A 27,973-nucleotide genomic window follows, 5' to 3' on the forward strand; every position below is an offset into this window, starting at 1 on the left:
AAAGGACCCAGGACATGAGGCTTCTCAATGGGGACCATTACAAGTGAATATAGAAGCAGAGGCTGGGTTTACCTGAGTAAAGGCTACATCCTTGTTCAGTAAGTATCCTTTCCATTCTATGTCTAAGTAACTGCTAAATGTTCCCTAGGTGTCTCATTTTATTTTATTTTGGGGGTGGGGCAGGGCAATGAGGGTTAAGTGACTTGCCCAGGGTCACACAGCTAGTAAGTGTCTGAGGCTGGATTTGAACTCAGGTCCTCCTGAATCCAGGGCTGGTGCTTTATCCACTGCACCACCTAGCTGCCCCTTGTTTCATTTTATTCTAACCTTAAACCTGTGCTACCAGAATGTCTTGGCCAGAAGCAACATATTATAAAACCAGTTTAAGAGCACAGCTTTGAAAGTAATGACTTTATTACATACTTTTAAAAAATGCAAGCTGTACACAACAGATATGATTTCGTATACAATCCTCTTTCTGTTCTTTATTTAATGTTTATTTCCACTAGGCATCAGTTATTATAGCACATGATAGGGAGACACAGAAAGGCAAATGGTACTGCTCTCAAGCTCACATTCTACTTGATACAGTTTGTCAAATTCAGAATAACAACAAAAAAATAATATTTTCTTAAAAGAAATTCTGGGGATTTAGTGAACTACAAATTCAATATAGCAGTGGTATAATAGGGCAGCCAAAGAAATCTAATCCAATCTTAAACTGAATTTAATGACAGTTTAGTTTCTGGGAATAAGTGTTCTTCCTTTGTCAAACCATATCTGCAGTAGTGTTCAATTCCAGATGTCACAATTTAAGAAAGGCATTGATAAGCTTAAGAATGTCCAGAGAGCAACCAGGATGCTGAAGACCTCACATTTATGTCTTCTGAGCATCAGTTAAAGGAGTGTTTACCTGGTAAACAGAAGAGGGAGCAGGAGGGAGAGACAGGGGAGAAGAGAGAAAGAGGACCAGCAAAGATTAAGGACATAACTATATTCTTTATCTGAAGGGCTGTTTTGTAGGAGAGGATTTAGATGTTTTGTTTGACCCCATAAGGCAGAACTGGGAACCAAAGAAACTAGAAAGAGGAAAATGTAGGTAAAGTATCAGGAAAAGCTTCCTAACAATCAAGTGCTATCCAAAAGCATGCAGTGAATTGCACTTTTGGATAGTAGTGCTTTTGAAGGTTTCTAACTCACTGAAGGTCTATGGAACAGAAAGGCACATTATGAATTTGTTTCAGGTATTGATTAATTCTGCAGCCCAAGTGCCTTCTAATTCTAAAATTCTGTGATTCGGGCAGAGGTATTTATGTGAAATATAGCAAAGGTTATGCTTTATAAGCTTAAGATCTGAAACAAGCTTACTTGTTTCAGGAAATTACTATAGTACTTAGTACCTACTACTATAGAAAACCCACTAGTAAATTGGGGGGGGGGTGTCTTTTTCTAGTTGAAAAGGGAACGGAACTGTGAGAAAATAATGGGATTTGGCAGATACTCAAAGGCTCACCTGAAGATTAATCTAAACTGATTGAATTAAGTGAGAATGATTGATTGCTGATTAGCCTACTTCAAGTTAACTAGGTTGTAACCACACCTGGCTAGCCCTTAAGAAGGCATTGTTGTCAGAAGCTAGACTTTGAATTCAACTTGAGACCACCTTCAAGTCCAGTGAACTAATGGATCTGGATGACGCCTACCAATCAACTTGAAGCAGTGTCTAAGGACCACCTCTGCTCCAGACCTATAAAAAGCTCCACACTCAGTTTGAGATTCATGATTGAAACAGGCTCGTGGTGGAGGACTTGAGGAAGAACCAGACCAGGCTGGAACTCTAGGCTAGATAGGCCTTTTCTTAACTTTCTGAACTCCCCAAGTTTTCCTTTTTACTAATACCTAATATGCTTTAATAAATAAATGCTTAATGCCCAAAGACTGGTACTAAAGCTTCTAATTTAAGGCGACCACACATTTAGATTTTAAACATCACAGAAGGAAATTCTCAAATATAGAAAGCAAAAGTATATTTGCTACCATACTCTAAAAATGATTTGTCTTATAAGCAATAAATACTAATGGAAAAAATAACCAAAAGCTACAGTAAATTAAATAAGATTGTTTATTTACAAAGATAGTAATTTTTCATTAAAAATACTATTTCAACATAGTAGACATGAAAACTGCAAGAAAATCTGTAAATAAATTTAGTGTGACCCTTTTTATATCAACTAACAAAGCACTTAAACGTGCATATTCTTCTGAAAACTGAAAAGGGAAATAGGATACCCAGAAAAGAGATCTGATTCAGATTATAATTATAAATTCTTTTCATTTCTTAAAATGAGCCAAAAATTCATTTCCCATATGCTCAATGTATCAGAACTAATACAAATATTCAATTAATTATATTGAAGGAGATGAAATGATTTAAACCATTTTAAATTCCTTATGCTTATCCAAAGTGAACAAAACAATAACATCAATAAATACCTTTTCTTTGCCATTCTCATTCAGTAGTTTTCCTTACATATCAAGATTTACAATTTTAAAAACTAGAATCACATAATATGCATACCCCACTGAAATTTTAAAAACTAGAATAAAACAATAACATACACTCCAAATATAATAACAATAACCCACACACAAGTTATAATTTCCTGATTCATATTTTGAGGAAAAATATTTAATGTCATTTAAATCATCTAAATATTATTATGCTAACTCATGAAAAAAACTAAGTTCCAATTTTTTTTTCCTCAAGAGTAGCATACTTTGGTATAAATACATAATGGAGAAACAAAATTTACAGAACAGCTCCCTTTCGAATTGAATTTAATGAGGAACTAAATTAAATTTGTGTTTTTGTGTCTGCTAACCACTCTTCAAAAAACACAGTAAGGGTAACTAATTTTAAAACTCAACCCCGTATAGAATGTAATAGCTGGCATTTACATTGCGCTTCAAGGTCTGCAAAGTAACTTTGTAGACATTATCTAATTTGTCACAACTCTCCTTTGATCCCCTGTAGACCACACACCTGATTTCTACTTTGTTCCTCTTCTCATTCTGGGGAGATCCCTTTGCCTTCTACTGAAATCACTTCCAATTATCGTTGGAAGCTAAATCTACATCTAACTCATTTAACTTTATTGGCTTCACCTATAGTGAATTTAAATGCTATAAATTGGATGAAAAGTGCCTAAGGAAGGAGATAAAAGATCTCCTCCTGCTTAGTAAAAAGCTAACTTTTTAATAGCTTCTTTGAAGTTCCTTAAATATCAAGACCATCAGAATTCCATTTGGGGTTTTCAACCACATACTGTTCAAGAGACAGGACAAGGACTGGGCATGAGCTTTCACTGACACAGGTAACATTACACCCAAATAAACAAACTCCTTCCACCAGTGCAGGTTCGTGCCTTACCTGCAACCTATAGTCTTAAGAGCATGGGTTGGCCAGCCCACCTGTTTTTGTACAGCTGGGGGCTAAGAATGGTTTCTACCTTTTAAAATAAAGTTTTACTGTACTGTAAGAACATAAAAACCATTCTTATTGGTGGATCAGATTTGGTCTTGAGAGCTGCCAAGAGTACTGGCCAATAAAGGGGCCTGCTTAGGGTCTCACAGGTGGCAGCCCTAGGTCTTCCTGGCCCCAAGGCTATTTCTTTCTTTTTTTGGGGGGGGGGGCAGTGAGGGTTAAGTGACTTGCCCAGAGTCACACAGCTAGTAAGTGTCAAGTGTCTGAGGCTGGATTTGAACTCAGGTCCTCCTGAATCCAGGGCCAGTGCTTTATCTACTTCACCACTTAGCTGTCCCCTCAAGGCTATCTCTCCCTCTAATCCATTACACTATGCTACTTCCTGCTAATCAAAGGTTTTTTTAAATCACACACTGATCAATAATACAGTAGAACTTATTAAAGTGACAAAAAAAAGCCAAACTTAAACACACAAAGCTGCCAACAGTTTCTAATTCTCCTGTTAATGAATTATCTATCAGGCTCCTCCATTTTATAATTAGACAAAGTGCTTCTACAAGATGATTAGTAATTAATCAGGATGCTATTTTCCTTCACAAACCTAACTCCAGCTACCAGACAAGCAGGAAAGTAATATCCTGAACAACAACATTAAATCCATACTCTTTTTGTTCCCCTTGGAACACATTCCCTGAGTGGGTCCTTCCATGCAAATTATAATCTTAGAGTCTAAATTTTAATGAATACAAATTAGGCCACAGTAAATAAAAGAACATTGTTAAACTACCCCAAAGCTTTGCTTAAAGGGAAAATGTCTACATGAGTCACATTTTTTAAACATCCTCTTCTATGCTTAAATAAATGAAAATAAAATTTCTCTCCGCTAGTGACTTATTCATAAACCTGTAATGGAGCTCAAAATAGCAGGGCAAGAACATGAAAAATTTGCAGAATAATATTTATCAAATTACTTCAGCCATCAGAGCATGCATCTATTTTTAATATGGCCAACAAAAATTTCTTAAATGAACAGACCAAAATGACATTCTCCAATTCATCAATCCAGGGGATCATATAATTACTAACTAGTGTTGACTTGTCCAATATTTCCAATCAGAAATCCTATTTTTCCTACCATTTAAGTGCAAGAGAAAGCAAACCAAACTAGTAAAGCCTTCCCTTATCACACCCCCAAATGTTAGTTTGTTCACTTAACAATTCCATAAGTGAATTTTTTATAAAATTGTCTGCCCCTGAAATTGCCAAAACAGAAAAATATTTCTACCGTTGAACTATCATTCCCTCCCACAGGAATACTTCACTCCCCTTCCCCATGTGCTATATTCCAAGTTCCCAATGTAAGGATTTATATATCTAAACATATAGACATATGAATCTACACTAAAAAAAAATCTCAAATTTCAATGATTGTGACGGGTCATTTCTAAAACTCACAATACCACTGCTAAGTGAAATCTTTAATACAGAAGTATGTATGAGGCATGCTGAATCTTTTTCTATTTCAAACATGATTGTTGGTTCAAATGTTCACTTCAGTTAGGTAGTTTGGGTCAGAATACCCAAGAATACCCATCTCAAAAATGGATTTACAAGTCAACTACAGATATCTGGATTATGGATCAAGGTGACCAATGCCTAAAGTTCTATCATGTCAGGAAACCTGATTAGATGGGCTCCCTGAAAACTAAAATTGAAATAAATGGTGAAATACAGAATTATTCAGAAATGACTCATCTCCTCTCACCGAGGATATGACCTTTACCCTGTTCAGTCTTTAACACATGAGATTTAGTGGTACAGAGTTCATATATCTTGCCTGTTATGAATACGAAATCAGCTCATCTGGATGAATTCACACAGGTATAGCTCCTAACGTTACCCTTCCCAATCTCCCCCTCCCACACAGACACACAAAGAGATACACACACCACCCACTCTTCCACACACATTCCAAGTATAGCAGTTGAATTTCTTGTCATAGCTTTCCAATAGCTGAGAGAACCCTATGCTTATGGGTATATATCTCAAGATTACAGAAACTTAGAAACTTTGTGAAACCGAAGGAGCCTTGAATGTTGCAAACATCTAGGCTATCCCCAAACCAAAATCCCTGAGGTTTTGAAATAATTCAAAAGGAATTTTGAAATGTGAAGCCATAGTTAAGGTAAAGAGCTCTGTCTGCAGTTTTACAGTGTGGACTTCTGCTGCTGCTCTCCTTGAATGATCAAATGTAATTGCCTTTTTGCAATGGCAGTGTTTAAATCCCATAAAAATTCTAGCAGCATTCCATTAAGGACAACTTCCATTGGCACAAACTGCAAAACCTGGTGCGAAGCATCATTGTTGAGCAATGTGCTCATCAGTTCCTTCAGATTCTGCAAGTACTGGAGCACAGGGGTTGGGAGATCCCGATAACCAACACAAAGAAGGACTGCACAAGTGCTCAGCGGCTCTGAGGAAGTTGGACAAGAAAATGTGACATATCTGAAGCAGCTATGCAGAACAAAGATCATGCCGGCCATGAATCGTGTAAAACATGACAGCACGGGCAAGATCAGAGAGTCCCCGACCTGAAGTCGAGGCAGGGAACGCAGAAAGCAGTCCAGAAATGCCTGCTGATACCCCGGTTCTCCATCGTGAAGCAATGAACATTGGAAAGTCATGAGATCAGCAGACTCCAAAAGGCTCACTTCCAAAGAGTGACAGGTTTTGTTATCAGAAGGCAGCAAACCCACTAGCAGACACTTGATTTTGTTGCTCAGTCCTTCTGCCGATTCATCCTGAGCGCACTTAGTAAGGCTCAACAACTCAGAAAATATTATCTCTTCAGAAAGGACGTGGCAAGAATAGCAACGCTGTGGCTTTTGGCTAAATGTGGAACCCAAGTTCAGGGCACCTCCTGATTTTTCGAGGGCTTCATTTAGAGTCTTTAAAATCTCACCATCACAGAAAGGAGAGCACTTTACTTTTGGCAATTTCATTCCCTCTAAGACATACCACAAATGATATTCAAGATTAGAGCAAACACTTTCTAAAATGGTATTTTTCCCACCATTACTTATAGCATGCTCTTCAGCCCAATGACTGAAGTATCCGTTGGCCACCTTGTCTTCCCATGAAAGGGCTTCTAGCATCTTTCTTTCATTGTAGGTTTTAAAATATCTGTTCCTTTGTCCAAACCATTTTGAATTCATGCTACATCCAATGTTGGATTTCTTTACTAGCCAATTATTTCTGGGAAGGCGCTTCATTTGGAACTTTTGCATGAAGTGTTCCACAGCACAGTCCCTTAAGTTATTCAGTTTAGATTGTTCTGCTTCACTTATGCAGTCAAACAGACGAATGTTTTCAGAAATAGTCTCCAACTGATACTTGTGAAAGAAGACGCAGCACTCTTCATGTCTTTTGAGAAAAGACTGTGGAATCGTGTGTTGAGGGAAAAGAGACTTACTGATAATTTCAGTTCCAAAATGTTGCATCATTTTAGTCAACAGAGGATGGATGGCTTCTCTACCCAGATAATAAAGACAAACAACATAGACCTCTGAATTCCCCGATTTGCTAGTAGCAGGTTTGAAAACATGGATCTCCTCAAAGGAACAATTTAGCAGGTACATCAAGTTGATAGAACAATGTTCAAACAGGGTGAACATCTTCAAAACAAAGGAGCCACCACCACTAAGAGTCATCAGTGCAGTGACTACTTCACAGTAATGCAAAGGGGAAACCAAAGCTTCTTGTTCACCTGGATTTCCTTGACAATCAAAACTCCCATCTGCAGTGACCAAGTGAACAGTAGACATGTTGCTTATGAAATGCTGAAGCCCCGTCAAATGTTTCAGGGTCATAATATCACCAGTGTTATCTGGACCAAAGTACCACCATGGCAAGGTATTTGCAATAAGTCGGTCATCAGTAATCATCACAAGGTTGTCATTTGCTTCATGGTAAGGATTCAAGGTGTTAGCGACCCAGTTCCAATCACAGGGTATATTATGGGATCTTAAATAGTGGTTAAGACTGGCTATAAATGCACCAGGAGCTTCACAAAGGTGTACCGAGTTTAGCTCTCCATTCTGAAAAGCTTCTTGGGGAATAAGTGGGAAGCTACACAATACCTCATGGAATTTACACCAAGCCTGGGTACAAAGTTCTGCATTTACAATCTTTTTCATGTGTGGAATGATTTTTCCAGCTTTATTGGTGAAGGAAGTGTGCTGATGCCAATCAGCTAGGTTTTTATCACTCAGTAAGTTTTTTACTTCATTCATAGAATTCTTCAAAACAAGAAGTGAATTGAATTCTGTGTGATCACAGGTGAAAATATCATTGGAATCTGGTAACTGCCACTCATTACTAGGTGGTTTACCATAGGAAAACTTCTTGGCAAAGAGTTCAGAAACCTCAGCAAGAACATCAGGACTGAACTTTTCAAGGCCTCCTGCCTCATCACCTGATGTCTTCTTCCACTTACTCATTTTCAAATTAGATTAAAACCTATGAAAATTAAAAACAAAAACACACAGTTACACAAACCAACAGCTTCCCACCTTCGGTAAACCAAATCAGTCACAGAGGGCTACCCCTCATTCCCAAGAGCAAAGGTCAAAAGGCTCAGTTCAAAGGTTTGCCCTTTCCAAGGAAATGAATGTGGACCTTGCATGTAAACATCTGGGGGAAATGTCAAGGCACATTACTACTTCTCTGCTACTACAATAAAATCACAAATCTTTGAAGCATCAGGTTTTATTGACAACTCAATCTCAGTTCTATCAATAAAAAGTTCTGAATTAATCTCCATAAATACCACATGCATTTCTATAACCATTTTTATTACAATGCCATGTAACAAGGGCATGGCCTATCTTCAATATTTTAATCTAGGTCATAGCAGTACATTTCAACTTTAATTCAGTCCTTTAAAATAAATGTAGTGGAAGGCAGCTAGGTGGCACAGTAAATAAAACACTGGTCCTGGATTCAGGAGGACCTGAGTCCAAATCTGGCCTCAGACACTTGACACTAGCTGTGTGACCCTGGGCAAGTCACTTAACCCTCATTGCCCCCCCAAAAATAAACATAAAAATAAAATAAATTAAGTGTATAATTTGAATTTATACATAAATTACTCTTCACATAAACCATCCTTTTATTCCTCTAAATGGGTTTTGTTGCCTAGCATCAATTTGGGAGTTGCTATCTTCACTTTGGAGAAAAAGAGGCTGAGTTTAGTGAACAATGTAAACAACTTTCCAATGACAAGAGAAGTGGGAGGTCTGACTCCCCACCTTTCTACCTGCATCCCTATGCCAAATCTAGTCATTTAGGAGCCTGTACCTGCCCACTAGCACCAAGATTTCAATTCACAAATATTTACTAAACACCTAATAGGGACAAGGTACTTCACTGGATGCTCAGCATACAAAGATGAGATGACACATTGTAGCTAACCTCAAGGATACAAAGTAGACTGTGAAGGCAATAAAATATATTGCACATTAGTGAGCTATCAAACAGAAGCTGAACCGAGCAAAGGAAAAACTGAGAGGAAGTGCTTACAAGAAAACTTGAAGGAGGAAATCGGTTTTAGCTGGGAAGCGGTTATATATGCAAGTTAGACACATGTACACACATGTACGTGGAGAACCCTTAAAAGCTGACAAAGGGATATTCCCAACAACCAGCTTAAGTCATTGGTACAATAATCCTCATTTTGCATTTGAGGAAACCAAAGTTAGGAGAGACAAAGTGTTTTTCCCTTCAAACAGCCAAAGGTCATTCCCTGGTGTAGCGGACAAAGTAGGGAAGTGATTTGAGTGGAGAATCAGGGTTCGAATTCCCTGTGATAGTTATCCAGGGCTCATGAGCCAGACCTCTCTGTCCTTCCTACCCTCCCCCCCACCCGGCCCCGGGGTGTTCTGATCAATCAACAAACACTAAGGATTCGCTCAGCTATGGCTCTGAGCTAATGTTGGGGACACCAGGGGCCCTGAAGCAGCTTCCATTAGGCTTCGAAGGGAAGGCTCCAACAGTTGGGGGTGCCAGGGCAGACCCCCTGCAGAAGGGAGTGTCTGAGCTCAGCCTGGAAGACAGCCAGGGATTCGAAGACCCCCTCCCCCCGCCCCCGGGCTGCTCCACGAGGACTGCGGGGACCCCGGCATTCTACAGAGGAGGAAGGCGAGATGGAGCGGAAGGTCAAACACGCGGAAAAGCTCCCCCTGACATGACTGGGGTCCTCTGAGCCAAGCCCAGCTTTGGACAGCGGAGTCCGGGGTGAGGAGGCCGGCCTTGTCCGAGATCATTCGCACTCGGAAGGCACGGGGGGGTCGTCCCGTCCGACCCCCTCGCAGCAGGGAGAGAGTGAAGCCCCGGGGGGTTGCCGCCCCCCTCACCTCCGGAGCAGGGCAGAGGACGGGGCAAAGTCACGGTCACGTGGGCTACAGGAGCTACAGACCTGACGGACGGAAACCGACGAGGGCCAGGCCGCCAGGCCACGGCCCGATTCCTGACTGCCCAGAAGTCAGCCTCTCAGCCCGGCCTCAAGAGACCGGGCCCGGGAGGACGCAGGGGCGCGAACGGCCTTCGGTCCCGTCATACTACCTCAGGGGGCGGACGGCCACCGGGCCATCGTGCCCCTGGACGCACCGGGCCCAGGAGCTCCTTGGGGCCGGGGCACATCCCACAATGCCGAGCCGGCTCGCCTGGCCGCGGCCCAGCTGGTGGGGAAAATGAGGAAGTGAAAGAGGGGACGCGCCACGGGTCACGCACGGTCAAGCATCTGCGTGATGACGTCACCCGGCATGACGCCTTTCCGCGGATCGCCCTCGGGCTCCGCCCCTTCATCGTCTGCAACAGATGGGCGCCGGGAAGGGGGGGCGTGGCGAGTCTGCGCGCTAGGTCCCCCTCCTCCCACCCTAGGCCCCACCTCTGAGAGGTCCAGGGGAGGCGGAGTCACTAGGGGGCGGGGCTAGGTGGGACTGGAGGAGAATAATTCATAATAATAACCGCTGTGAAATTGAAATAGAATGATAATAATAATAACCATGGTGTGATTGGGAGAGAATAAGAATAAGAACCACGGCACAACTGGGAGATAATAAGAATAATCCTAATAACCACGGTGGAATAAAAGGGAACGGTAATCATAATAATGACCATGGCATTATCGAGCGAGACTGATAATGGCAGAATCGGGAGAGAATCATCCTCATCCTCATTATCACCATGGTGTGATTAAGAGAGAATAATAGGACCCACGGCAGAATAACGTGTAGGACTCTGGGCGAGCCCACTGGGGTTTGCCCTGCGAAGATCCTGGAGTGGTCAGCCATTGCCTTCTCCAGGCATCTGATGGATGAGGAAACTGTCCTCAGCTGCTTCCTCCACCAGGAAAGGCTTCACGCACTTGGGGGTGGCCATCCCTCCAACTCCCCGATGGGTCTGAGGTCCATGGGTTACCCTCAGCCCGTTTGCCGAGATGGCTGATCACCCTGCTCCGCAAGCCGCTGCTTCTTGAAGCCACAGATAAGAGTTGAGGGCCAGGTGGGCGTGGAAGGTGGATGAGCAGCCCTCTCACCAGAGGTCCTCCTCCTCCTAGAACGTCCCATACGCCCCCACCTTCCCTTTCACTATAGAGGGCATCACCATCTCCCTGGCTCCTCAGGCTCACAACCTAGCAGTCACCCTAGATTCTTCACTATCTCTCACCCCCCACACACATATCCAAGCACCTTTGGGCAACACCTCTCAAATATACCTCCTTCCCTCCCCTCCCCTCTCCTCCCCTGCCACAGGGTGTTCCTGGCAGAGGAGAGGAGAGGAGAGGAAAAGAGAGGGAGAGGAGAAGGAGAGGGAGAGGGAGAGAAGAGGAGAGGAGAGGGCAGGGGAGGAGAGGGGAGGGGAGGGAAGGAGGTATATTTGAGAGGTGTTGCCCAAAGGTGCTTGGATATGTGGGGGGGGGGTGAGTGTGTTTTCCTAAAGCTCACCTCCAGCTACCCCCTTCTCCATCATACACACACACACACACACACACACACACTCACTCACTCAACTCAATAAAGCTCCCTAGGGTCTCCAGGATAAAATGCAAATTCCTCTGTTTGCTCTTATAAGCTGGTCCTACCCCTCCCCCCCCCACTTTTCCAGTCTTTTTACACCCTGACACATCCTCTGCAACGCAGGGACACTGGCCTCCTTTCTATTCCAGGAAAAAGACACTCCAACTCTTAGCTCCAGGCCTTCTCTGTACCTGGAATGTTCCCTCCTCATCTCCAACTACTGCCTTCGCTGGCTTAAATCCCATCCCAACTAAATTCCCAGATTCTACAGGAAGCCTTTCCCAACCCCTCTAAATCCAGGTGGCTTCTTTCTTTCAATTATTTCCTGTTTATCTTGTTTGTACATGTCTGTTTCCTTGTTATCTCCCCATTAGACTGTGAGCTCCTTGAAGACAGAGATTATTTTATGCCTTTTTTTGTATCCCTGGCACTGTGCTGAGCACTTAATAAATGTTTATTGGCCAACTGACTGATTAGCTACATCAGAGGACTACTGTGGGTGAAATTGCCTTAAAAACCTGAAAGGCAGTAAGATTATTGGCATTAGGGGCCTTGGCCAACCCTTCCTTGACAAAGGGATCCCAATGGCATTTCCAGTCACATCCATAGGAAAATGTTTCTTTATTCCAGTCTTGATTAAAACTGTGTCTCATCACTCCAATACTGCTTCCCACTTGCCATCTCTGAAGATCACCTTCCCTGGACTTTAAATATATCTTTAAACTTATTACTATCTTTCTTTCTTCCTTCCTTCCTTCTTTCTTTCTTTCCTTCTTCCCTTTCTTTTTTGTATCACCTTTATTTCAAAATGTATCCCCCCTCATTTCCCAATGGAAAAAGCAATCCTTTATAATGAAGGATATGAGATGTTTAAATTGAAAGGATGTGTTTCCTCTGCAGTCACCAGGTCAAGAATACACAAAGGAGGGGCAAGTAGGTGGCACAGTGGATAGAGCACCGGCCCTGGAGTCAGGAGTACCTGAGTTCCAATCTGGCCTCAGACATTTGACACTTACTAGCTGTGTAACCCTGGGCAAGTCACTTAACCCCAATTGCCTCACCAAAAAAAAAAAAAAAAAAAAAAAAAGAATACACAAAGGTGTTCTGAAGTCAGTTGGAGCCCAGGGGGAAAATGAGTACAGTAAAATTTACCAACACACCAACTTCAGAGTCATTCTCAACTCCCAATCACCCCACCAGAATGTAAGATCCTTAAGAGAGTAGGGATTGTTTCATTCTCTGGCACATGAGACATACTAAATAAATCCTTGTTAATTGATGGATACATAGACTGAATGTCGGAGCTACAAGATGCCTGAGACCTCAACTTTTCCTAAGACCCCATCATTTTATAGATAAGGAAAATGAGCTTCAGAGAGACTGCTTCACTCACCCAGGACCCCATGGCATGGGATTTGAAGCTTGGTCTCAAGACTCCCAGCATTATGTGCCCCCAGGATGATTAAAACACTGGTCACATGGTGTGCTAAGAAAGTATGACTGTTCGAAGCATGTGTTTCAAGTCCCACCTCTAAGCAAACATATAAATGCAAGAATTAAACAACTTTAAGAAAGTTGAGATGGTAACGTGCAATCTCAAGAGCTTTCTTTTTTGTTTGTTTGTTTCTATATACAAAAGAAAAAGACTTGGATTCCCCCACTGATTTCACCTTTCCAACTGATAGTATGGGGTCGAACAGGTAAGTTGTCCTTGGCTTTTCTGTTTGGTGAAAGTACTTTCTTCTCAGACTTCACTTCCGCTCCAGGGAATGCCAAAGGGCAAATGATTCCTTATCTTGTGGTTTCTATTGCCTTGTCATATCACATAACAAAATTCATCTTTTTCTTCCACCACATTCTGTCATTTTTTCCTTCTCCTGACCAGCTCAAAGTCAGGCCCCTTTATGCAGACTCCCAGGAATAAATGAGAAAACAGCTGTGTGGGTAGCTTCCCTTTTCTCATTGGATCGGCACAATCCTGTTTTGACCTTCTGATTGAGCTGACTGCCCTGCAGTGCAATGGGAGGCTTACCCAGCAATTCAAACCAATGTCCTTCCGAGGTGACGCCTTGTCTTAAAAGAAAGCATTTTCCAAAACTCAGGCAGAACCTTGCCCAGATAACACAATTTCTCAATCAACATTCTCAATGGGTGTCTCAATCAACATTCATTTTCCTGGATAAGCTTTCACTTGCATATAGTAATTAATCAGTGCCTATTGGCCCATTGTCTTGATAAAAACCGAATAAATTAAACCATTAGGAGAGCAACACCCAAGGAGAAGAATGGTCAATGTGCACACGAGCACATTTTTTTCCCCAAAGTTCTCTTTTATTGTGAATTCAAGGGCCAGCTAGGTGGCGCAGTGGATAAAGCACCAGCCCTGGATTCAGGAGTACCCGAGTTCAAATCCAGCCTCAGACATTTGATGCTTACTAGCTGTGTGACCCGGGGCAAGTCACTTAACCCTCATTGCCTCCAAAAAAAAAACAAACAAACAAACCAATGATCATATTGTGAATTTAGTCATCAATAGTCACAAACATTTAAAGACAGTAAAATTTAAAAAAGGACCCATACAAGGAACAGTCAACTTTTGCCACCAATAGAGGTTCTGTGGGTGAGTGGGTGGGTGACTGTGGGTGGGTATGTTTAGAGAATATCACATACTGGCTATGTAGACCTGGTTGAGTGACTTAACTTCTCAATGCTCTAGCAGACAACTTCTATGTTGCTGAGAAGGTGCTGAACAGCACAGGTAGAGGTAGATAGCCATTTCCTCCTTATACCAATAAAATCACAGCTCCAGTCCCTACCCTTATCTATAAATTTAAGAATGTAGCAACACATTGCTCTGTATCCATTTCTGCATCTCTCCCCCCTCCCTCCATGTACCCTTTAAAATATTTTAATTATGCTCTTTTTTTCCTATGTCTATCACTACCCACCAACCCACTTCCTCCTCACTCCACTAGTAAAAGCCCTTCATTCCTGTGGAAGAATATGTTGGGGTTTTTTTTTAATTTCCCTTTTAGTTTCTCTTCAAATATTTAGAAATACTATTTTTCCAGTCTAAAACACTTTCCCAACTTTTCCCTTTAGGAAAGTGGGAAGAACAAAGGCTAGAGCCTTCCTTTGAAATGGAATGAGAGAGATAGCTAAATTTAACTCCTGTCTAGATAGCATTATTGCCTTCCTACCCACCAGGGTATAGTGTCTTCTTTTTTCAAAATTCAAGGTTAAGATATTGATCACAGGAAGGAACTCCTCAGGGGAAGTGGTCCAAGAAGGAACTGAGTAGTGACTATTTTGGAATGTTGATCCCAATCTGTATTTTTACATACGATGATCTCCTCCTAGTTCAAGATTCCTATAAATGGCATATTAAATTTTGGGGGGGACAGAATATGATGCCAGTGGGCATGGGAGACCATGCCAGTTTGGATATTGCTCTCTCTTGCTCTCTCTCCAAGCTAAAAATTGTTTGATATAAATAGATTATAGTTCAATTCAATAAGGTTGTTTCTGGCAGACTTGAGCCCAAATCACAGAGTACTGAATTCAGAGAAATATTTTCTCTGACATTATAACAAATATGTAGAGTCAAGCAAAATAAATAAAAATACTGACCATATGCGGTGCAATGCTATTCCAGTCATCATCTCTTTCCCAAGTTATGTTTCATCATTGTGTTATAGTTTGACACCAATTTGATAAGAGTTATAACATCTTTCAGAGTTGTTTCCCCTCACATTATCATGGTGGTCATCATGTAAATTGTTTTCCTGGTCCTACTAATTTCATTCTTTATCAGTTCAAACAAGCCTCTCCATATTTCTCTCAACCTGCTATATTTCTCATTTCTCTTATAGCAATAAAATTCTATTACATTTCTATATCATTATTTGTTCAGCCATTCCTGAACTGATGGGCACCTGTTATGATTCTAGTTGTTTGCTGAGGTAAAAAATGTTACTTTCAATATTCTTGTACATATGGGTCCTTTCCCTCTGCCCTTAACCTCCTTGGGATCCATGCTTAATCTTGGCATCATGGGGTTAAAGGGTATAACAGTTTAGTACCTTTTGAAGTATGGTTCCAAATGGTTTTCCAGAATGATTGAACCAATTCATAGCTCCACCAACAGTACGTTAATGATCTATGCTTCTGACTTTCTAGTCTTCAACAGGATGTCTCTCTTAACCGTTCCACCCTAGAGCCTCCCTCAGTGCCTGGGACCTCCTCAACCTGGACCATCCATCCACTATGTCAACTCCTTTCATCTTGGAGCCTCCATTTTGGCAAGAGACTCCCTCCCAGCAGTGCTTCTGATTTCTGGACTTAGCACAGTGCCTGGAACATAGTAGGCACTTCCTAAATGTTTATTGATTGATTGACTTCAACATCATACTCCAGCACCAGGCACATTCCCCTCCCCATTCCCTGTATGTATGTTGTAAGCTTGAGGGCAGGGATTGTCTTTTTTTTTTCTACATATCTCCAGTACTTAGCACAGTGCCTGGCACATAGTAGGCACTTAATAAATACTTATTTCCTTCCTACCTACCTCTAACAATTACTATTTTCCTGTTTTGTCATCTTTGCCAATCTGATGTGTATGAGGGAGAACCTCAAAGTTGTTTTAACTTGAATTTTTCTAATTAAAAATAATGGAGCATTTTTTTTCACATGGCTGCTGATAGCTTGTTTTCCCTCATTTGAAAAATGTCAATCATGTCCTTTGACCAATTATCTACTGGGGAATGGCACTCATTCTTATATATTTGTATCTATTCTTTTTATTATCTTAGATATTAGACCTTTATCAGAGAAATTTGCTGTGAAGCTTAGGTACCCCCACATGCACACTGAATTATTCCCTTCTGATTTGCACAGCATTTATTTTGCTCATGCAGAAGCTTTTAAATTTTATGTAATCAGAATTGTTAATATGAGAAGAGTCTCACATTTTCTCAGTGTGTCGAAAATGCCCAAAGCCCTCTTTTCCTAAACTGAATTGATGCTTTTGAGGGTCTGCTTGCTTAGAGAAAGCTTTTAGTTTTCAAACCTTGCTTTGAGGGAAAGATTGGATACATACTGGGAACTACCTTATTCTTTCTAAGCTTGCTTACCAAGTGACAGTGGAGGAAAGTCTGCTGTCTCAATCAAAGCTGAGCCCAAGGAAATGAACTGATCCAAGAAGAAGAAAATAGATACTGAATGCTGAATAACCACATAAGATGGAAGGGCCTTCTTATTCCCTTTACAACAGTGAACAGACCAGATGAATGGCCTGAGGAAGCAAAGCGAGAGATACCAAATGGTTTCTTCATTGTATTTTCAGATCTCTGTGCCTTAATGGTATGCTATCTTTTCAAATATCTTTGTGTGTGTGTGAGGCAATTGGGGTTAAGTGACTTGCCCAGGGTTACACAGCTAGTAAGTGTTAAGTGTCTGAGGCCAGATTTGAACTCAGGTCCTCCTGACTCCAAGGCCAGTGCTCTATCCACTACGCCACCTACCTGCCCCTCAAATATCTTTTTTTAAAAACTCATGTTGATTCCAGCACTGTATTATTTCAAATGCTTTATTACTTTGTTAAGCCTAACTTTCAGTAGTGCCCTAAAAAGAAGGACAAAGCAGTGGGCATTGGGCTTAGATGGAGTAGAGAATGTGATCTTGGCCATAAAAAAAAAGGAAAATGGGGTAGGTAACTGGGTGGTGCAGTGGTTAGAGCACTGAACATAAAGTCAGGAAAACCTAAGTTTGAATCCTGCCTCAGACACTAGCTCTTTGATTCTGGAGAAGTCCCTTAGTCTCTTTATCTCTGTTTCCCCCTCTGCATAATGGGAATGGAAATAGCACCCACCTCCCAAGGTTGTTGTGAGTCACAAATGAATTCAAACATAGGAAAAGCACTTTGCAAACCCTAAATCACTACATAAACGCTAACTCTTATCATTAGCAGTGGTGGTGGACAGAACCCCTAGACCAGGAAATGGAAGGATAGTGTGCTACAGTGAACAGAACTCTGGACTTGCAGTCATGTGACTGGGGAAACCAGTTTCTGCCAACAGTTCCCTCAGACAGGACATGGAAGACCCTTTGGACTTCAGTTTCATTCCCTGAAATATAAAGGCATTATACAAACCATTGGCTATCAATGTGACCTCTGGACAGCTTCTTTCCCCTCTTAGTTTCTGTTTCTGAGGGAGCTGAACAAGATCCCTTCCAGCTTTAAATCCTATGAAATTTATGGCTGGATCAAAAGTTCTTAACCTGCAATCTGTGAGTCTTTTTTTTTTATTTTGAGACCAGGAGACAAAGCCAAGTTGGTAGATTATCAGGAAGAAGTGCAGAGAGTTCTCCACAGCACCTACCAACCCTCTCTCCCACCACTTTAAAAAACACAAAAACAAAAACCGCCTCCAAACAGATCTAGAAAACATACCAGACAGAATCCTGATCAGGAAATCTGAGGGGGAAAAAATCACAGTGAGTCATTATTCCAGGCCAGGTTAGCGCAGGGAGTCAGGGCAGTCTATAGTCCTTGAGGATGGGGGCTGACCAAGAATAGGTCATTTAGCGCACTCCAGCCCAGGGAGGTTTCAGGTCTAACATATAGGTGGCACTTAGCAGCTCTGTTGCTTACTACCAGTCCAAGGTGGACAGAAGAGGAAGGAGAGAAATTGTTTATTGAGCAAGTCCAGAAGCAAGCAATTAAGTGACTTGGACCCCTTGTGCCAGCTCCTAGCTCAGGCCAGAGCCTATAAATGTAAAAGGAATCCCAGAACAAAGGTAAGTCTGCAATTTTTTCACTCCAAACCACCTGAGCTTCCCACTTAATTCTCAGGGGCTATTTAGGAGCATGTACTATTGTTGCTCAGACCCAAGTACAGGTTCATGGGGAACAGTGATTAAACTTTACCCTGGATCAGACCAGTTTGTGAGCAATGAAAAATTATAGGTCTCCAAGCTGAGCTGTTCCTGAGAGCGTGAAATAACACACTTCATACACCCAAGAAAGCAATAAGACCAACCCTGACATTTCCTCCAGAAGTGAACAGAGCCTGGCTCCTGAAGTCAGAATATAGGTTGGAAGCATGAACAAACAAACAAAAAAATCCTACTATAAAAAGCTATTATTGAGAAAGGGACCCTCAAGGCATAAATCCAGAAAAAGAGAATGATTCCAAAACATCTATAAGAAAAGTCACAAAGAAAAACATATCTTGGGCACAAACCAACTAGAATTTCTAAAACAAATAAAGCAAGTTATATTTTAAAAGTTGTAAAATTATAAATGAAATGGGAGTGCTAGAGGAAAAAAAATGAAAAAAAATAGAGCTATGGAAAGAATTAGAAAGGGAATTAATGGCTTAGCAAAAGAGGTATAAAACCTTACCCAAGAAAATAACTCCCTGAAGATTAGAATAGACCAAATAGATTAAATGAGACAATAAGAAATATTAAAACAAAGGCAAAAGATTGAAAAAATTTTAAAAATGTAAGGTATCTTGTAGCAAAAACAAATGATCTGGGAAACAGATCCATAAGAGAAATTTAGCAAATGTACCTGAAAGGCATGGAGAGAGAGAGGGACAGAGAGATACAAAGACAGAGACAGAAAAGATAGAGACAGAGAGGGAGAGAGATAGGGAGAGACAGACAGACACAGAGACAGAGACAGAGACAAAGACAAAGACAGAGACAGAGACAGAGACACAGAGGCAGACAGAGAGGCAGAGACAGAGAGACAGAGACAGAGACAGTGGCAGAGACACACAGAGAAAGACAGAGACAGAGAGAGACTAGCTATTATATTTCATGAAATCATAAAAGAAACTGCCCAGATCTCTCAGAGCCAGAGGGCCAAATGGAAGTAGAAAGAACCCACCACTCATCTCCTAAAACTCCAAAATGAAAATTCCTAGGACATTGCTATGACTGCGGCTATTGCTGCTGCTGTTTCTGCTATTAAGCATGGTACCTAAAATGTACATGTGCTTGCTATGATTCAGGGCCTCCTAGAGAGTGATATGATGCTACCACGCCACCTGTTGCTTCTAGAGTTGATGACAAGTTGAAGCAAAACTTGGAGAGACAAGTGGTGGTATATGAATACAATGGAATACTATTGTGCTGTAAGAAACGATGAGCAGGAGGAGTTCAGAGAAACCTGGAGGGTCTTGCGTGGGCTGATGATGAGTGAGATGAGCAGAACCAGAAGAACATTGTACACAGTATCATCAACATTGAGTGTTGATCTACTGTGATGGACTATATTCTTCTCACCAATGCAATGGCACAGAAGAGTTCCAGGGAACTCGTGATAGAAGAGGATCTCCAAATCCAAGAAAAAAAAAAAGAACTGTGGAGTATAGATGCTGAATGAACCATACTATTTCTTTTGTTTTTGGTCCTGATGTTTTTCTATTTTGAGGTGTTTCATCATTGCTCTGATTTTTCTCTTATAACATGACTAATGCAGAAATAGGTTTAATGTTATTATGTGTGTGTGTATATATATAACCTATATCAGATTACCTGCTGTCTAGGGGAGGGGGAGGGAGGGAGAAAAATCTGAAATTGGAAAGCTTGTATAAATAAAAGTTGAGAACTATCTTTACATGTAACGGGAAAAAAAATAAAATACTTTATTAATTTAAATAAATAAATGAATGGACTGAAAAAAAAAGGTTCAGGTAACAGGTGTGTTGGGATGGTACCAAGAGTTACCAGACTGTGTCCATCTTCCATCCTTTCCATAAGTGTTGCCTTACTCAGTAAAGAGTTATGTTTACATTGACTTTATTGGGGCAAAATAGGCCTGGAGAGGGGGCAGCTAGGTGGTACAGTGGATAAAGCACCGGCCCTAGATTCAGGAGGGCCTAGGTTCAAATCCAGCCTCAAACACTTGACACTTACTGGCTGTGCTATCTTGGGCAAGTCACTTAACCCTCACTGCCCCGCAAAAAAAAAAAAAAGTAGGCCTGAAGAATGAGACAGGGTTGCAGCATGGTACCCTGGCAATTCATGGGCTGAGAGTGAAGAATGACACCAACTATACCTGTGAGTTTGATGAAGCTACAGGAAATGGGTCATATAACTCTACACCGGCCCAAGCTAAGATCCAAATAAGAGCCTATGAAGCAGTTCAGGTCCCACATCCAATACCTGTGGTCTTCTCTTTCTCCATAGGAAGAGAGAGGGGATCTACCCTGCTCACATCTTCCAGCTCAGTGCAGTGACTGGTGAAGTTATTTAGAGCAACACAGACCCAAGAGCCAGAACCTGGAACCACCACTGTCATCTCTGCTTTCTTGGTACCCACAAACCCATCCAAGGGAAGATCGGGTGCAAAGAAGTTCATGAGATGCTCACTGATCCTGTCACTATCACTTCAAGACACCTCCCCAGGTCCCCCATGCCTGGAATTCTCTCCTTCCTCATCTTTATCTCATTATTGAGACTTCTCTGCTTCTTTCAAGTCCCAGCTATAATCAGCCATCACAGGAACTCTTTCCCCATTCCCTTAATTCTAGTATCTTTACTCTGCTAATTATAACCAATTTATCCTGCATATATCTTGTTAGTATATAGTTATTTTCATGTTAACTCCCATATTAGATTGTGAGCTCCTTAAGGCAGGCACTCTCATATATACACATACACACACATAATACACACACACACACACACACACATATATATATATATACACACACATATATATACACATACAGAGAGAGAGAGATGGATGGATGGATAGATAGACAGAGATAGGGATGGATGGATGGATAGATAGGTAGATACAGATAGAGAGATAGAGATAGAGATAGAGATGGATGGATGGATGGATAGATAGGTAGATACAGATAGAGAGATAGAGATAGAGATAGAGATAGAGATAGAGATAGAGATAGAGATAGAGATGGAGATGGAGATGGAGATGGAGATGGAGATGGAGATGATGATGGAGAGAGAGAGAGAGAGAGAGAGAGAGAGAGAGAGAGAGATGGATGAATGGGTAGATAGATAAATAGATAGATCATCCCTACCACTTAGCACACTACCTGTCACATAGTAAGCACTTAATTAATGTTTATTGACTTTACTGTCAATCGACTGACCATCTCCAACTTCAATAACAACAGATCCCTCTAAAACAATAAAGCAAAGCAGAGCAACCTAGCGCCCAAAAGCTTAGCATAACCTTATATCAGCCATTTCCCTTCCCCCAGGACTCAAGTCCCTCACCTGTAAAATGCGCTCAGTAGATTAGGGGATCTTTAAGTTTCCTTCTACCAGTTCTGATGTTCTGACTGTGGCCTTGCCCCTTCCCTGACTCCCAAGCCACAGCCTACCACCTTTGGCTCATCGTCCATCTTGGCAGACTGGTTCACAGCCCTATTATTGTTGAAGGTAAAGCCAAATCTTGTCATCTCACGATGTCTCTCAGTATCGACCCCCTTCCCTCTTCTGACACAACCCTTACCCTGACATGGGCCCTCATCACCTCAGGCCTACACTATTGCAACAGCTGCCGGTTGGTCTCAAGTCCTCCCCACTCCAGTTTGTCCTCCACTCAGCTATCAAAGTGATCTTCCTGAAGTACAGGTTTGACCATGTCACACCTGCGATTCAATAAACTCCGTTTGCTCCCTATTACTTCCAAGAAGAAATAGAAAATCTTCTCTTTGGCTCTTAAAGCCCTTCCTAACCTTGTCCCCTCCTACCTTTCTAGTCTTCTGATACCTTGCTCTCCCTTACCCACTCCTCCCCCTCCCCATGTATTCTGGGGTCCAGGGACCCTGGTGTACTTGCTGTTCCTCTCAAAGACACTTCATCTCTGGGCATTTTCACTGACTGACCCATGTCTGGAAGGCTCTCCCCCATGTCCCTACCTCCTGTCTTCCCAGGCTTTCTCCAAGACCCATCTGAAATCCTACCTTTTCTGTGTCTTGGACCTCTCTGACAGTCTGGTGAAACCTACTGATCCCTTCTCAGAATAATGTCATTAAATGCATAAATCAAAATGCATAGGATTAGGGGCAGCTAGGTGGTGCAGTGGATAGAGCACCGGCCCTGGATTCAGGAGAACCTGAGTTCAAATCTGGCCTCAGACACTTAACACCCTGGGCAAGTCACTTAACCCCAACTGCCTCACCCCCCCCCAAAAAAAATACATAGGATTACAAAAGAAATCAATTGGGCAGCTAGGTGGCGCAGTGGATAAAGCACTGGCCCTGGATTTAGGAGGACCTGGGTTCAAATCCAGCCTCAGACACTTGACACTTACTAGCTGTGTGACCCTGGGCAAGTCACTTAACCCTCATCGCCCCACCAAAATTAATTAATTAATAATAAAACAAAAGAAAGAAATTACACCGAGATAAAAGCTATCAAAATATTGAAAGAACAAGTCCATAGATAACAGGTAAAACCCCCCTGCTATGATCAAGGTCATACCATAAAATCCTAAATATTATTATTGTTATTGTTATTAATGTTATTTCTAATGTTATCCATGCTGTTCCTACTGATATGTCCTGGGTTTTCAACAGCCTCCCTACCAGGCCTAAAGAACGTTGGCCCTTCCTGCTGCCACAGCTCTGGCCTCATGGACTCAGGAACAGGGGAGGGGGCTGCTCATGGTGAAAATGTAGTCTTCAGGTGGGCCATAGCCTATCCCCAGTACACAAAGACTTCCATGGGAGCCCCCACTGAGTCCATCCAAATCAACTTCCATAGCAGCAGGAGGAAATAACTAGAATTTCCATGCTAACCCAAGGTATTAATCAAGGTGAAGTGATGAGTACCATGACTTCAGCAAAGCCAGCTAGCCATGGTGTCATGATTCCAAGCCATTAGACACAATTCTCAGGGGCCACAGGCTACTTCTGCTCCCTAGCTCAATAAACAGCAAGAATTGGATGTTACTCTATAGAGCCCCCCAGGAAAAATGTCTAATTGCCCTCTGGGTTGGTTTAGTTCAGCGTGAGAACTTTGGCTTGGGAGATAAATGAACTTTGAAATTACCAAGTTAGTGGAAATTTACTGAGGCAGAAATGTAAGGTTCTCCCCCATCTGACCTGTGAATGAAACTCAGCATTTTTCTGAGTTTTTCCTCTCTCTGTAAGAGAGCCCAGCTCTCAAATTCAGATAGTTATCATCTGTTCACTTCCATGCTACGTTTCTCCATTTACCAGAAATATTGTGGACTTTGGAAATTCAGACCATCCCCTAGCTAGGGATAGGAGCCAGAGTCGACCAGTCCAAAAGATGACTATAGACTGTAATTGAGCATTTGAAACAGAGGCTAATGAGTAATCCCTGTCAAATCTCTGATGCTGTGGGCTTTGGCCAGCCAAAGCCAAAAGCTTTTAGGCGCTGGTAATTATCACCACCCTTACCCATCTGCAGGTGCTGTCTGTGTGATGTATCACTGCCTGTATAAGTGGCTGGCATTTCCACACACAAAATAATTGGTTGCAAAAGGTTGGTGGGGTACCTTTATATGAAGGAGACTGCAAAAATAAATTCTATTCTATCAACTTGGCTGTTCCCTTTTCTTACTGGTTTTAGTTTGAGGCATTTAATTCTATTATTGTTTGATTTCATGTCCCCATTTTTCTCAATTGAATAAACCTTCTTAGACTTATGATCTAGCTTGGAATCATCCTAATAACTTATATTTATATAAGGCTATTTATATAGCCTGGTAACCAACCACCAACCACTTTCACATACTTTATCTCATTTGTATCAAAGGATTATACTTTGTACAATGCTTACCATTAAAATAGACTTTTGCTTCAAAGAATCAGAGCCAGGGGCTTTGGTTGCTGATCTTTTAAAAAGAGCATATTTTCTATCTGGAGGCTTCATATCCTGGGGTGGTAAGAATCTCCCACATTTTTTAAATAGAGAAACAGAGGCCCAAGGTCAGAAAATCAACAGAAGTAGATGGAACTAGACTTCAATTCTCCTTCTTCCAAATCTGAGGCTCCTGACCTCATTTCTTTGGCCTCCACTGAGGTCATGGGTTTATTTTGGTAGGAAAACAGATGCAAGATCCTCAGGGCAATAGGGAATGAGGTACAGGCAGCCCTAAGAAAAAAGGATTTTCTCATCACTTGAAACTTGGTGAGATCACAAGTTTGCTCTATAAGGATGCCTGGGGAATCAGTATCTCCTCTAAACAATTAACAGACATTCTGGTGATAATGTGAAGTGTCTCCAGCTCTTTCACAGTGATGAATGAAAGTCTACATAATGGATGGCTGTGTCACACCCATGAACAAAGGGGCAAGAAGGAACTGTGTGCTTAGAGAGGGGAGGAATTGTTGATAATAGATTGTCTACATTTTCCTGTTCCTTTAAGGAAGAATGTGTTTGAAAAGGATGAAGATTTTTTTATATACATATGTTCTGAAATTTTATTTCATGTGATTATGTGTGTTTATTGGTGTACGGTAGGGAATTGGAAGGAACAAGATTTGTGTCTTCAAATATCTGAAAATTAGCAGATGTAGAAAAGGGTAATTAGAGGGAAGAACTAGAACCGGTCGGGTAGAAGTTACAGGGGAATAGATTTTAGCTCAACAGAAGGGAGGACTTTCCAACAATTACAACTGTCCCAAAATCAAATGGACTACTTCATCAAGTAATGGGTTTCCTTTTATCAGATGTATTCAAGCTAAGATTGAGGCAGCAAGAGACAGAATGACGTAGAAGAGGAAACCCAAACTTTACTGTGAGTTATGCAAACTGTGCAGGTCTGAGGAAAGAGGGTCAATTTTGTAGTGTTCTCAAGTGCTTTTACTCTGGGGGTGTGGGAGAATCTGGGTATCATCCTCTACTTCTCACTCTCTCTCACATCCCCATATCTAATCAGTTACCAAGACTTATCACTTCTCCCTTCTGCTGATCAGCTCTATATTAATATCTCACCCCTTCTTTCCTCAGACACTGCCACCATCCTGGCGAGGACCCCCATCACCTCATACTTGAACTACTGAAACATCTAAACAGTGGGTGTCTCTCTTTCAAGTTCCTTCCTATTCCAGTCCATCTTCCAATCAGCTGTTAAATGGATCTTCCTAATGTTCAAGTTGGATTTTGTTACTTCCCGCTTATTCATTCAAGTGTCAATAGTTCCCTATTATTTTCAGTATCAAATATAAAATCCTTGGTATTGGTTGTCTTCCATGGCCCTGTTAACCTGGTCCCTTCTTACCCTTCCAGTCTTCTTGTACCTCCCACTCTTTGCCTCAAGTCCTCTGCAATCCAATGGTACTAGTTTCCTTACAGCTCCTGACACATGAAAATCTATCTCCAAACTTGGGGCATTTTCATTGGGTGTGCCCCATGCCTGAAACCCTCATCTTTGGTCCTAAATTCTTCCTCTGCCTATAAATCCGACAGATAAACAATTCCATGCTTTCTTGCAAATTATTCTTTATTATTGAACATCCATCTTTTTTTTCATTTATTGTTAATCTCATTTTTGTAGGGCTACATTCTAAGTACCATTGCTTGTCAAAATACATTATTCCATTCCCTCCTATGTTTATGGTGGGCACAAAATAGTCTTGTGTAATTCAAATTTCCTTTCTTTTATATTTGAAAGTTTTTCTCTTGATTGCTTGCAGAACTATGTGTTTTGCAGTTTGCAGCATTGGTTTTTTTTTTTTCTGGAGGGGATCTATGAATTCTTTCCATTTCATTGTCTATGTTCAGAAGTTTTGGGTAGTTGTCTCATTTTACTATAGTATGCCATGGCATAGCATGTCACGGTACTATGCTATACTAGACTAATATTATGCTCATATCTTACTCTTACTATTACCATTACTATACTTTTATCATAATATACTCATTCTATACTTTAACAATTATTATACTACATTATTAACATAATTTGCCATTATTTTATTATATTATACTATGCTATTACTATTCTATATTGTAATATAACCAAACTAAATTATACTGTACTCATTTATAATAAATTACATTATAATTATATGATATATAAATTATGCATACTTTATGTGACTATAATAAGTTATATTATAATTATATAATATATAAATAATATATACTGTATATAGTTATGATAAATTATATTATAATTATAACAATAAATGAAAAAAAGATGGATGTTCAATAACAAAGAATAATTTGCAAGAAAGTATGGAATCATTTATCTGTCGGATTTATAGGCAGAGGAAGAATTTAGGACCAAAGAATATACAGAGCACCAAACAAAATGTAAAATAGATCATTTTGATTATATAAAACTAAAAAGGTTTGGCACAAACAAAACTAATGTAGCCAAGATTACAAGGGAAGCACAAAACTGGGAAAGAATTTTTGAAACAAATATCTCTGATAAAGGCTTCATTTTTCAAATATATAAAGGACTGAGACAAATTCATAAAAATACAAGTCATTCCCCAATTGATAAATGGTCAAAGGATATGAATAGGTAGTTTTCAGACAAAGAAATCAAAGCTATCTATAATCATATGAAAAATGCTCTAGATCACTATTGATCAGAGAAATGCAAATTAAAACAACACTGAGGTATCACTTCACACTTATCAGAGTAGCAAATATAACAAAAATGGAAAACATTAGATGTTGGAGGAATGTGGGAAAGCTGGGACACTAATCCACTGTTGGTAGAGTTGTGAAAAGATCCAACCATTTTGGAGAGCAATTTGGAACTGTGCCCAATGGGCTATAGAACTGTGCATATCCTTTGATTCAGCAATACCACTGCTAGGTTTATATCCCAAAGACATCCCCAAAAAGAGAAAAAGACCTATGTGTACAAAAATATTTATAACAGCTCTTTTTGTGGTGGCTAAGAATTGGAAATCAAAGGAATGCCAATCCACTGGGGAATGGCTAAACAAACTGTGGTATATAATGGTGATGGAATATTATTGTGCTATAAAAAAATGACAAGCAGAATGATTTCAGAAAGGTCTGGAAAGTCTTGTATGAACTGATGTATAGTCAAGTGAGCAGAACCAAGAGAATGTTGTGCACAGAGACAGTAATATTGTTTGATGAAGAACTGTGAATGACTTAACTATTCTCAGCAATAACAATGTTTCAAGACAATCCTAAAGGACTATTGATGAAACATACTATCCATCTCCAAAGAAAGAACTGATATTGATGGAACAGACTGAGGCATGCTATTTGTCACTTTCTTTTATTTTTTTTCTTTTAATCATTTTCTTGTACAAAATGACTAATATGGTGATGTCTTACATAATCATATATGTATAACCCATATCAGGGACGGGGAAGGGGAGGGAAGAAGGGATAAAAACTGGAATCCAAAACTACAAATAAAAAAGTTTATTTTTTTAATTTTTAAATTTAAACA

The 27,973-nt window shown here is 40.8% G+C and overlaps 2 protein-coding genes across 3 annotated transcripts in view; both read right to left on the minus strand.

Moving 5' to 3' along the window:
- The window catches only part of HYDIN (HYDIN axonemal central pair apparatus protein), a 589,624-nt gene that overhangs the window by 551,794 nt on the left and 9,857 nt on the right, over positions 1-27,973 (minus strand).
- Positions 1,886-10,242, minus strand: CMTR2 (cap methyltransferase 2). 2 transcript variants are annotated; one of them, XM_043989687.1, is made up of 2 exons: positions 9,960-10,242; positions 1,886-8,002 (listed from the first exon to the last, which is right to left on the minus strand). In XM_043989687.1, exon 2 carries the CDS (start codon positions 7,981-7,983, stop codon positions 5,692-5,694), a length of 2,292 nt encoding a protein of 763 aa, XP_043845622.1. In that variant the 5' UTR covers positions 7,984-8,002; positions 9,960-10,242; the 3' UTR covers positions 1,886-5,691. The 2 variants fall into 2 exon arrangements, with proteins under 2 accessions (XP_043845622.1, XP_043845623.1); XM_043989688.1 differs by having other exon boundaries at positions 10,106-10,221.

This window comes from Dromiciops gliroides, chromosome 2 (genome assembly GCF_019393635.1).
Source record: "Dromiciops gliroides isolate mDroGli1 chromosome 2, mDroGli1.pri, whole genome shotgun sequence".
Taxonomy (NCBI): Eukaryota; Metazoa; Chordata; class Mammalia; order Microbiotheria; family Microbiotheriidae; genus Dromiciops; species Dromiciops gliroides.